Consider the following 13,120-nt stretch of genomic DNA (forward strand, 5'->3'; position numbering starts at 1 on the left):
CTTATCTAAAAAAAAAATCAAATCCCAACTATTTTCCTAAGTTCCAAAAATATGACCAATTAATTCCGCGAGGAGAGATGTTATAGCAGAACTAGCAGATGTTAAGAAGATAACCACAAGGGGTGTGATATCCACACACCTCATTTTACTTCTCACACACCTTTTTAATTTTCGGCTGTCGGATCGGATGAATTGAAGAAGATCAACAGACATAAATTATCAAAGGGTGTGTGAGAAGCGCACACCCCTAACCACAATGCTTCCTACATAGAAGAATTGATTGCCTGACGCAATATTTGTGCCAAACGGACGCATAAGTTTCTGCATTCTCTTTGCAGCAGCTGCTTCCCTCAATGCTGCAGAGACCTGGACGACGAAATGGATAGTCTCGAAAGGTGAGAGAGGAAGAAGAGGGAGCCCATGAAGGCGAGGATTAGGGATTTGGTTTGGAGGAGCAGCATGGTATGGCTTCATAAATTTGGTGGGTTTCCTGTGGAAATTGGAGGTCATTGAGTCATTTGGGTGCGGAATCAACTGGTCATATTTTTTTAATTTAGGAAAGTAGTCGGGATTTGATTTTTCCAAATTTTGGATTCATAACTTTGGATGAATGAGTGGATGAAAATGTTAATTTTGAGATTGAATCCTAGTTGACTTCATGTAAATATGAATTTTATCACCACGAGAGTTATATTTCGAATACTCTACCATTATGGTGACTATTATTCCAATTTAGCCAAAAAAAAAAAAACATACAAACGCGTGGACTATTTGATTAGGGCTGTGATATCCAAAGACCTCTTTTTAATTCTCCCACATTTTTTTAGTTTTCAACCATCGAATCATATGAATTAAAGAAGATCAACAGACAAAAATTAATAAGAGATGTGTGAGAAGTAAAAAGGAGCGTGTGGATCTCACACCCCTTTGATTATTCATTGCCCTTCCTTTTATTGCCACGTGTGTCCTCAGAGCAACTCCAGTTTTGCAAAGACCTTCTACGGCTATTCGCTATTGAATCCACCCAGTGAACAGTAACTGCCCTTAATGAACAATAACTGCCTTTTACATCTCCACTCCTAAAATTGAATAGCCATGACAATAGACAACCAAATATTAGTATTATTATTATTATTATTATTATAAAATATTAGATTTTACTCACTAAGCAAATCCGTCCTCATCACTCATCGTTTTCGCAGCTTGCAAATTGGTGATGTCAGATAGCTTCTTCCTCATTATGCCACCTAAAGACAATCTCTTGGCCATTTTCTTACTTCCCATACTGTTTGAAACCGATTTAAACTTCAAGATTCACAATTGGGCATTCAAGAAATGCAATTCCAACATTAAAAATAGTTTTTTTTGGGGGGGGGGGGGGGTGTGGGGAAGCACTTTGAGTGCAGAGAACCCATAATTCGAATTGGAAAATCTAAACGAACAAGCGACTTCGGAGATGACGAGGTCATCGGAGATGAAGCTTGTGCCGTCGAAATCAAGGTCGAGGAGGACGAAGTTCAAATGAAAGGCGACATCAATGAGCTTGGTCTGATTGGTGAATCGGACGACGGAGCTCGTGGTTCTCCGATTGAGGTTCGAATATGAGGCCTCTTCACGATTCTAAGTAAAGGGCGATGAGAGAGAGAGAGAGGAAGCAAGCAATGAGGAGGAGAGGAGCAAGAAGTGAGCCCTGACGTTAGCTTTGCATCATCTCCACATCGGGCTCTCGGACCAGCGATTCTTGCTGGGCCTGTCGCTCAAGCCCCCTCTGGTGTTGAAGCCCGCATAGGCTGGACTTGATCGCCCTAGCAATTTGCTCCTGTGCAATCCACGGTACATCAGGCTAAAGGCCCCGCTGGACTTGCTCTTACAAAAGATTAAACAAGAATATGCTTTGAAGTTTCTAACAAATCTAAGGGTATAAATGTAATTTTATATCCAGACACCTTCCTCATACGATCCCATTTCACAGTAGCGAAAACAGGTCGCCCCTCAAACATACGAAATTTCAGAAACTTGAACGTTCACATTTCCTCTCAGATCTTCCCAGCTCAAGGCACCAAAATTGAAAAACCCTAATTTTGCTACTCCACCGTACTCGAATCTTCATCAGGTATCCATAATCTTCCTCTTTCACTTCATTCACTCTCACAATCCACTGATCCATCACTGCCATACAACGGAATCTGTAAATAAAAGCAGTTGAATTTGATTTTTTTCCGGATCTGTTTTTTATTTATTTGGTTTTTTCATCATTTTTGGGGTTTATGATTTGAATTGTTTGCATGTGGCAGTGATTGATTTTCAATTTACCGGGAAATTGAGTGGAAATGCAGCGCGCTCCGGCAACGATCGAGGAACAGTTGTTACTGAAAGCAATCAAAGAAGAATGCCCGTGGGAGAGTCTCCCGAAACGGCTTCAAGTCACATTGTCTTCCAAAGAAGAATGGCACAGAAGGTTAGAGTAGCTAATGCTTTTGCCATTCTTCTCTTTGTAATAGGCGGTTAAAGTACTTCGGACTGTGAATTAAATGATAGTTTTGGGTTCATAGTTTAATGTTTTGTCGAGAAAGTGGTAGGACTGGAATGTCATGTTTCATAAAAAAGTTTACACTAGTAGTTTAGTAGACGAATTAGGTTTTAAAATAGTGTGGTTTTGTACTTGGTTTCTGGTATTGGCTTAAATTTGCTAACTCCGTGCAGGGTAATTGAGCATTGCATAAAGAAACGACTCCCATGGAACACTTGTTTTGCTCGGAAAGTGTGCAAAGAAAGTGAATATTATGAAGACATGATGCGGTACTTGCGAAGGAATTTAGCAGTGAGCTTCTTACTTTTGAATTTCATTCGAAGTCCATTCTTTGAATTGGTCTGAGTTGAGTTGCATTATTAGTTTACATGCTAGGGAAGCCTCTTTCTTTCCGATAATGAAAAGAGCTACACTATTTACAACTTCAGTTTTTTGGAGACCAACTGGAGAATATTTAAGTTTTGAATTTTCGATTTTGATTCTGCATTTATTTGGGTTAAAAACTGTTTATGTAAACAACTAGGATGAAATTGATACTTTGCTTCGTCCTTTCATTTTCATATGAATTTATTCAGCCATCAGAGCAATATAGGTTTTTATTTTTTGGTTTTACTTAATAGGTTTCTGCAGTTAATGTGTTTATTTTATTACTTGCAGCTATTTCCCTATCACCTTGCGGAGTATGTTTGCCGTGTAATGAGGGTATCCCCTTTCAGATATTACTGCGATATGATTTTTGAAGTTATGAGAAATGGTATTAGTTTATTTACCAAATCCTTTCCTAGTATGCTGAAGTTTCCTGCTATTTACTGTTTTTACTGTGATTTGTATGACAGTTTCTCTTAGAAAGTAGGTGTCTTAGCCATTTTTTAATTTTGCAACACTCTTATTTGTTAGAATAATTGTCTGATTGAAGGTATAGTTTGTGGATTTCGTCTGCTGGAGCAATGATTGATGCGTATAAACTATAAACTGTGCTGGAACTATTAATTGTTGTCATATGGCTTTCAAAGATTTTGCGTCCTGCTTATGCAGTATCAATTTAAATTATTGGAGACCTGAGCTTCAAACTTAACACAATTTATCATAGATACATTTTTTATGTATGCTAATGAAGATTTTTAATATCTAAGTAAGAAACTTGTCACAAGGGCGTGAATTTGGCTAAAAGATGCTACTGTGATGATGCTTATTAGTTTACAAGTCTCTATATATATTTATATAGGTATACGAAAGGGACAGTGTTACTTTAGCAACTAGGATTTGAAGTATCGGTTATATCCAGGACATATCTGGTGGAGTAGCGTATCTGACATGCAAGATCTAAAATTTTTGGAGTATCCATGCTTCACAGGGATTAGATTACGGATTTTTTTTGTTGGAAAGGATTGATTGTATCACTAGAGATCTAGAAAAAGCAATAAGTTGAAAGAGCTAATTGGTCTTACATGTGATTGCTTAGTATGCGAGTAAAAGACGCAACAAAACATTACATTATTTTCTCATCAGATGTACAAAATTTAACTTAAGAGTATGCCCTTCAATTACATTGCATTTAAAAAGAAAAAGCAGAAAATAAAAGAGAATCTGGTGCTGATACAGCTTGATCAAGTTGAACAAGTGTGCTAAGAGTGTGTTTTGGGAAATATTTATTCACTGAGACACTTCATCAGCTTATGCTTATTCTCATGCATATCACATTTTTTGCAGAACAACCTTACGACAGCATCCCCAATTTTAGTGCTGCGGATGCCTTGCGCCTTACAGGGATAGGGAGAAACGAATTTATTGATATAATGAACAAGTGCAGATCTAAGGTATTAATCAATTTGATCGTTTTGTTTATGGTCCATGTTACGGTGCATGCATAGTGCATACTTGGTATCTAGATTGGATACAAACATTGCATGGCACCCCGGCATATATGAAGTGTCACAATTTATGAATTCTTTGGCATAGTTTAGAGCAACTATACCTTATCTTACAAATTTTCAGTCCAACCTTTCTTTAATGCAAGACATCCTAGGGGATAAAAAATTGAAGTTTGCATTTGTTTATTATAGTCTCCAAATTTGGAGACTTAGGAGCTGGCATCCCTTAAGTCTTTCCTGTTCATCTCTTGCAAATTGTATATTTAAATTAGATAAATTTCTAGAGTTTTCAGATGAAGGTCGGTACTCTGCTGCTCTGCATCACAAGATTAAATTGATTTAGGTCATGCATAATGAGCTGTGTGTCAACTGTCATTTGCCTTGTAATTTTATTCCTATTAATGCTAGACATACTGTTTAGTTTCTTCTATATAATTTTATGATGGCAATGCATATTTTTACCTTAAAGAGTGCTTCAGCTTTAGGCACTATATAGTTACACAACAAAATGGAACTTCATATTCTCTTACCCGTTGTTTACTTTATTTTGAGCTATCCAGAAAATTATGTGGAAGCTGAACAAGTCAATTGCAAAAGAACTTTTACCTACACAACCTGTGGATTTTACAATTGAACCGTGGTGGGGAATTTGTCTCGTGAATTTCACGCTGGAAGAATTTAAGGTGACAACTGCAAAACGACAATGTCATTAGATATGTGCTTTTTGGACGACCTTACAGTAATTTCCTGTATTTGTAGAAACTCTCGGAGGAGGAAACGGCAACAATAGATAAAATATGTAAAGAGGAAGCAAATTCATATATTCTCTTCGATCCAGATATTATTAAAGGTCTTCACCAACGAGGATTAGTATACTTTGATGTCCCTGTATATCCTGATGACCGTTTTAAAGGTAAGTTGTATGGATGAACAATTGGCATGCAAATTCTGACCTTTTTGATTTCATCTTCGTATACTACCTCATTGGATTAGACGCCCAAATATTTACATGGATTTACCTCCAAACCTACACAAATGGTTTATGGTCATTGACTCATTGATCAACTTTTTATTTTTATTTTTTTAATTTGGAGCTAGCATTTGTGTTCATCGTTTTTCTAGTCACTGTACAGTTCTATATACTGATAGTTGTGCCAGTACGGAGTTTCAACATATAATCCTATACTTCCTTTTTTAACTTTTCAAGTATTTGGTGAAGCCCAAACTTTTAACCAATCGTACTTCTACCCAACTCCTTACCATCTGAGCCAAAACCTAGAGTATAAGTGCCTTCTCTCTTTCATCATTTATTCTAAATAAAACTGTGAATGGACGTACATGCCGAACTCCCACCAACCCCACTAAGAATGAAACTGAACTTCTAATGTATTTCTCTAAGGAGACAAAATTCTATATGGTGGTGGAATATTGTGATGAAATATTAATAAATGTTCTTGTTCAGTTTCCAGGCTTGAAGGATTTGTTTCGAACAGGGAGCAATCTTATGAAGATCCTATAGAGGAGTAAGGAAGTTGTTTAGTACAAAGATACCTTAATTGTTAGTTTGTCATTTGAATTTTGTTTCCTGGCAGTGGAACCAGGATCATAATACTCTACGCTCTATTGTTCAGGTTACTATATGCAGTTTTTGTTGTTTCAAGCGAGTATGCAACTGTTGCTGAACTGGCAACAACGTTACAGGCTGACCTTTCACAGCTGCAGGCTGCTGCATCTTTTGCATGTCGATTGGGATGGGCGGTAAAAGTATTTGATCCAGCATCTGTGCTTCAAGATACAAGTTTGCCTGGATCTCCTAGAAACAGTCTCAGTGAAGAAGATACTTCTGGTCGTAGTACAAGCTCAGCAATTATGTTTGCCGATGGTGAAGCTAGTCTACAAGGAGATGTTTCGGGGACAGAAAACTCTTTGCATGATCGTGTTGCATTTGTTGTTGATGCTAACATAACGTCCTATCTTATGATGGGGTCTGTCTCACCAGGTTTGTTTCTTCTTCTCAAGACTGAATTAGTTTATTATATTGAATACCATCAACTTCTGATCTGCAGTCTGAATTTTGCTGACATACTAGTCATGTGGTTGAAATAGATAAGGTGGGTTGTCTAAGCAGTTGTGCTTGAAACCTTACCTTAAGATAGATATCAGTTTAAATGTCTGCAAGAGGTACCAGCATGTTCTTTACAGCTGCTGTACCAGTTCATTGGGAGCTCTCAGCATCTATAGTGTCTTGTACAATTTTTCTTTATGTGCTGGCTTTCCTCGAAGTGGCACTACAGTTTTCATGAACTCATTTTTCTCTGTCCTAAAATTTATCCAATAAGTACTATAGTGATGGTAGCCTTTCACATAACCTTTCACAAGTTGGCTTCTCAAGCAAAAAAGTGGAGGTTATTCTCATTTTGGTGGAATGTGCTTGAGTTGGGAAGTGGCATAGGATCTCAGAATCTGGCTTACACATGGGAGAACAGGCGTTCTTGAACTCAACTATTAGTTTTGCTCAATCAGCTTCGTTAAAGTCTTTAAATAATGTTCGTATTTCTGCTTGAACGTTTAAGCAGTTGTCTACAATTCTTTGTAATCTGGAAGCCAACTTAAGCATAATGCCTTACACAGCCTGATATTTTATCATTATGCCAGACTTGCGCAGCAACCAAACTTTCTTTGCCATCTTGCATGAAACGTCAGATGGTGCCATAACTGACTTTAACATTGCGTCAGTTGTAACATCATTTGTTATTTATCTCCCATTTTTCATGAGTAGGATAACGATTCAATTTTCTGCTTGAAAGTTGCTGGAGCTTACTGCTTCTATACAAAGGGATTAGCTCAACTTAATTGGATGACTTATCAGTGTCAGGAGTAGTACCGCTTGGGCATTATATTCAAATCATGAAAAGGAGAGATTGCCACTTGGTACTACGGTCTAGTGGTATTCCTCTTCACTTGTAAGTGAGAGGTCTTAGGTTTGATTCTCGCCAAAGGCGAAGTTGAACCACATTATTATGGCAAGCCTATTGTGCCCACTCCCCTATCACCTTAGTGTATACTATCGTTTGTTCAAAAAAGAAAAAAGGAAAAAAAAAAAGAAAAAAAAAGAGAGATTGAATTTTGAATTGTCTTGTTCTCTTAGAATAAGGGAATACCTTTTCGAGGGGAAGAGCTGCACCGTTATCTCCTTCGGCGAGAAACTTGATCAAATTTATTCCAGAGTTGAGTTCCTTTGAAATTGCATACTAGTGGCCCAGCAGACGTTCCATAAGGGATGAAACCGCAACCTGTCAACGATTGCCAAAGGTTGTACTATTCATTGGAATACTTAAGAACATTGTGAATGTCTTTGATAGCTAAAGGCTTGTCCCATCTTGGAGCTATAAGCCTCTGTTCCACGTTCCAGTAAGCAATCTATAAAAAGAGTTAACCATATGAGATTTGTAGAAGGCTTTACATGAGTTTCCGATGATGTGCAGCAGAGGAAAATGTGGACCTGATAGAACGAAGGAAATTGAAGAACTGATATGCATCAAATAGATCCTAATTTTTCTGTGTAGTATAAGTTTCATGTAGGATGGAGAGTAAGAGAAAGCAAGAGGAGATATCTGGACTCAATTCAAATTTTGGCATCACACAAGAAGTTTTCGTTTTTTGGATTCACTTCGAGAGGGAATGGAAAAATTGTGGCATCAGAGCCAATGGTGTCTTGGGCTCATGCCTAGTCAACTCACCATTCGCAAGCAAGTTCAAACTGACAAGACCTTTAAGTTCTTTTTCTGTTCACTTCAAGGCTTACAAAGTACGTGAATTGTTGAAGGACAAAATTAATATGCTTAGGATTCTAAAAGACATAATAGATAACACCTAAGGTATTGTTCATGTGACGTGGAGAGGCTCAAAGACAATGAATATTACACTACAAAAAATAGACCTGTACATTTAATTTGCATTCTTCCAAATGTGGTGCTTGTTGCTTGATAGGATTATTTATCATATTTGAAAATTGGTACTTGGTACTTCGTGTAATTTGCATTAATTACATGAAGAATATCAAGCATGACGTAAAGGCTTGCAGATTAAATTTTTATTCATTTACAAAAAGTTGTATTTGTGCTTTGTTGAAAATGTTGTGTTTGTGCTTTGTATCAGTCATCACCTGCGTTTCATGCTTTTATATGTTCTTCCAATCTTGACTCTTATACTTGAATATTTTATGCATTTTGATTTCTCGTATTTTCTTTTAGGCTTGAAATCGCATGCTGTGACACTGTATGAAGCAGGAAAGTTGGGTCATACTAGTATTACAGATCTTTGCAAGGATCTGAGTACGCTAGAGGGGACAAAATTTGAAGGAGAACTACAGGAATTTGCAAATCATGCATTTAGCCTCCGTTGTGTTTTGGAATGCCTTCAATCAGGAGGAGCTGCAACTGATGTGAAAACAGAAGAAGTTTGCAAGCTCATAGCTGACATATCTGATGTCACCTTGACTAAGAAATCAGAACACTTAGCTACACATGAAGTTGATGTCGATGATGATATTTCTGTGAAATCAGGAATACCTCAGGAAGGTTCTGTTTTGGCTGAACCTGTTACGGATAGAGGAAGTGATGAAATATTAATTGGTACGTTATCAGAAGATATCACCAGCTTAACTGAAGTTCCTAAACCAGACTTGAATCTCCAGAATAATGAGAAACCGATACATGCTGAAGGGTTAGATGTTGGAAGAGAAATTTTAAAGAAGAAAAAGAAATTCCGAGTGGATATCCTTCGCTGTGAAAGCTTGGCGTCTCTTGCAACAGCAACGTTAGATCGGTTGTTTCGTCGTGACTATGATATTGTTGTATCTATGATTCCTCTTCCACCTTCGTCAGTACTTCCTGGACCAGCAGGTCCAATTAATTTTGGGCCTCCCTCGTATTCATGCATGACACCTTGGATGAAATTAGTTTTGTACTCAACTGTGGCGTGTGGACCCCTATCTGTTGTTCTGATGAAAGGACAATGTTTACGCTTACTTCCTGCCCCGCTGGCCGGTTGTGAGAAAGCCCTTTTGTGGTCTTGGGATGGTTCTACAATTGGAGGGTTGGGAGGCAAGTTTGAAGGAAATCTAGTGAAGGGAAGTGTACTTTTACATTGTTTAAATTCACTTCTGAAATATTCTGCTGTACTAGTGCAGCCCCTCAGTAGATATGACCTCGACGAATCTGGAAGAATCATCACCATGGATATTCCATTACCCTTAAAGGACTCTGACGGTTCAGTTGCTTGCATAGGGGAGGAATTGGAACTGAGTGAGAAGGAAAGTTCAAAACTGAATTCTCTCTTATGTGATATGGCAAACAAGATAGAGTTGTGGACAGTTGGCTATATTCGCTTATTGAAACTTTATAAAGAAAGAGATTCAGAACACTTTGCACCTGATGATGAGAAGTATGAATGGGTCCCATTGAGCGTCGAATTTGGAATGCCACTGTTTAGTCCGAAATTGTGCAATAACATATGTAAAAGAGTGGTCTCGTCGCAATTACTTCAAAAAGATTTACTCACTGAGCATCATGATGCAATGCAAAGCTTAAGGAAAAGGTTGCGTGATGTTTGTGCAGAGTACCAAGCAACAGGTTCTGCTGCCAAACTTCTTTACCAAAAGGAGCAATCAAAGGACTTCTCACGACATCTCATGAATTATGCTAGTGGAAGGTGGAATCCACTTGTCGACCCATCCTCTCCCATTTCAGGAGCCTCGAGTGAGCATCAGAGACTAAAACTTGCTAACCGACATCGTTCCCGAGCTGAAGTTTTGAGCTTTGATGGAAGCATTCTAAGGTTTGTCTCAAACTGTTCTCTTCTATATTTGCATCTTATTCCTTTCCCTAACATCTATATGTTTAGTATTACAGCCAGATTTTCATTTATAGTATTCACTATTTGCTATATGATCCTTCAACTGTACATTGCATTTTTACGTTTGTGCTTTTCTTTGGACACAATGATACTTCCCACTTACAAGTATCTTACCCTAATCCCCATGGTTCTTCATTGAAATGAGTGTCGGACATGAAAGGAGAAGAGTTTCATATTCTAAAGTGTCTTAATAAATCAATTTCCAGTTGGGAGAAGTGTTCTATGAGTCATGGATGAGGAATAATGAATGAAACCCTTGTATATATATGAACAGTATTCAGATGTATCTTCTTTGTATATGATGGTATTCAGATCGTATGTTCTAGCTTCTTTGTTATGATAGTATTAGAGAATTTTCTCTAACTCCATTGTATCTACTGGTATTTAGATCATATGCTCTAGCTCCTGTTTATGAGGCTGCCACAAGGCCAGTTGAAGAAGCCCCTCCAGTGAGCGCTACAAAAGTTGAGGAAGAAGAAGCAGACAGCAGAGAAGTAGTCCTTCCTGGAGTTAATCTTGTTTTTGATGGCTCTGAGTTGCACCCCTTTGAGATAGGTGCTTGTCTACAGGCTCGTCAACCTGTCTCATTAATAGCAGAGGCAGCTGCAGCCTCAGCAACTCTGCAACAAAGTAGGGGTTCATGATAGAATCTTGCTTGGATGGCGAATATAGAAGAGTCCATCACGTTATTACGAGTAGCTTCATTCTTCTTTTAGTTTGATTATTTGGCTCGCTTGCTCATCTTTGCTGTTGGTCATTATGCACCAGCTCCAGCTTTGTTCAGAGGTAAACACCAGGGAGTTTCTTATTCATTAATGTTATCAGTTCAATGACTTATAATCTGTGCAGATGATTCAAAACAAACCATAAAAAGATCTCTGCACATCGCTTTAATTCTTGATACAAATTACCTGAGTAGCTGATATCTGTTAATTGACGCAGGTTGGTGTTTCCGTACAAAGCTTTACTGATGATGCATACGCCCTCTGTGTTTGTAGCTACAGTGACGAGAGCATATGGTTTTTCTTAAGTTTACCCTTCAGCGTACCTGATGCTTAGATCCGGGTGATTTATACCCACCAGTGAAACAGTACACCCTTTTGTTTCATTTAATTTTACTTTTTTTCTTTGTTCTGTTAGGGGGTGGGGATAAAACATACAGATGTTTCGGGCGCGCTGTAGTATGAATGAAAATGCATTAGAATATACATTGTAAGTCTGAAATGACATTATGATTTTGTAAAAGAAAGATTAAATGTGAGCAACTGATGAGAGGAGGTCTACGCTGTGATCCCTCTTCTCTTGAGGATGTGATTCGAAGCCTTTGAAACCTTTATTGTTCAATTCTTGTAATTTTGTTGATGGTCCTTATTTCTGAATGTCGTCAATTTCCTTAAACAAGTTGTTGTCAAGTGAGCAGGGCAGTCCTCTCTTCTAAGGACACGGTGCGTAGGGTCAGTCCTCTCTTCTAGAGCGATACATTTTCGGGCACCTTTTTTTCTTGTGGTTATCACTTGGTAATTTTTTTCAACGTTTCAAACCGTTTATATTTTAATACATAATTTATAGATTATCTTTTCAAAAAATTAGATAAATCCAAAATCATGAAGACAATAATTTCTAATGACGAATCATGGGTTTCATCCTTCAGAGCATACAGCTAAGTTTAATGATAAGGTTTTGAACATTCTTGCTAACATATTAAGAAGAAAAATTCGTCAAGAAGTGGGGGGACATTATTTTTTGTATTCTTGCTGATGAAGCACAGGATACTGCTCCAAAGATAGTTTTCAACGAGAACATTTTTTGGACATTGTGTGGGTTGAAGACACTATGCATCGACACTTCATAGTAGGGGTGGGTTCAAAAAATCGAAAACCGAAAAAAACAGAAAACCAAACCGAACCGAGGCCGAAAAAAAATCAAACTGGACTGAACTGAACCGAAAAAAAATCATATATAAATACTAAAAATTACATGTTGTCGTCAAGGTTTGAACCCCTTCCCTACGGGTTGGGGTTGGTTGTTGCGAGCCAACTTGACTGTAGGCTTTGTGTTGTTATACCAGTAATTTATTTATAGGTTTCTTATGTTTAATGCTTTATAAAATTTCTTAACTTTACAAACCCTAGCCGTCTCACTCCCATTTCATTTCAGATCTCAAACACCTCTCTGTTCCGTCCACTGCTTCCTTTTTGCCTTTGCTTCCTCTCTCTCTCTCTCTCTCTCCCTCCCTCTCCCTCTCCTTCCTCTCTTCCTCCAAATCACTCTCTCTCCAGTCTTCTCCTGTCTTCCTCGCGGATTCCTTCTTCCATACCATTTGCAACGATCATGGCGATATCGCTGCAACAAAGGTTGTGGTTTTATTTATTTGTCAGTTCATAGGTTTTTAATTGTATGGTTACCCATTTGAAATTTATGTAATTTAAGGTGAAAAAGTTTGTATTTTTCTCTGAATATGTTTTGGAATTTTCTAGATCTATTGTGGACTTAACTATGAATTTGAATGTGGGCACTGGGCATGCGCTATTGAAGTCCGATTATGGTATTTAGAAGAACCCAATTGCTTTTTTTTTTTTTTTCGATTTGCATCGATCAGTTAATTTGTTGAGTTATTTCATGATTTTGTAAATTTTAAAGTTTTTGAATTTTGAATCCTGGAGATGTACATTTCCTTGAAGAATATATGTTTATGTATTTGCTTAACTTTTGAAAATTTGAATTCGTTCTACTTGATCACAAGTAGTTGAATTACTTGAATATATTCAGGATTTTAAGGCTCTCAATTCTCTGATATATGAGA

General features: G+C 37.7%; 1 protein-coding gene across 1 annotated transcript; it reads left to right on the plus strand.

Annotated features, from left to right (window-relative positions):
* The first annotated feature begins 1,969 nt into the window (after window positions 1-1,969).
* On the plus strand, window positions 1,970-11,670 carry LOC137718331 (uncharacterized). The gene is made up of 12 exons (XM_068457855.1): window positions 1,970-2,113; window positions 2,295-2,458; window positions 2,704-2,821; window positions 3,188-3,284; window positions 4,241-4,347; window positions 4,962-5,084; window positions 5,161-5,314; window positions 5,864-5,924; window positions 6,033-6,400; window positions 8,655-10,239; window positions 10,706-11,103; window positions 11,260-11,670. Exons 2-11 carry the CDS (start codon window positions 2,331-2,333, stop codon window positions 10,959-10,961), a joined length of 2,997 nt encoding a protein of 998 aa, XP_068313956.1. The 5' UTR covers window positions 1,970-2,113; window positions 2,295-2,330; the 3' UTR covers window positions 10,962-11,103; window positions 11,260-11,670.
* The last annotated feature ends 1,450 nt before the right edge of the window (window positions 11,671-13,120 follow it).

Source organism: Pyrus communis, chromosome 15 (genome assembly GCF_963583255.1).
Source record: "Pyrus communis chromosome 15, drPyrComm1.1, whole genome shotgun sequence".
In the NCBI taxonomy this organism is placed as follows: domain Eukaryota; kingdom Viridiplantae; phylum Streptophyta; class Magnoliopsida; order Rosales; family Rosaceae; genus Pyrus; species Pyrus communis.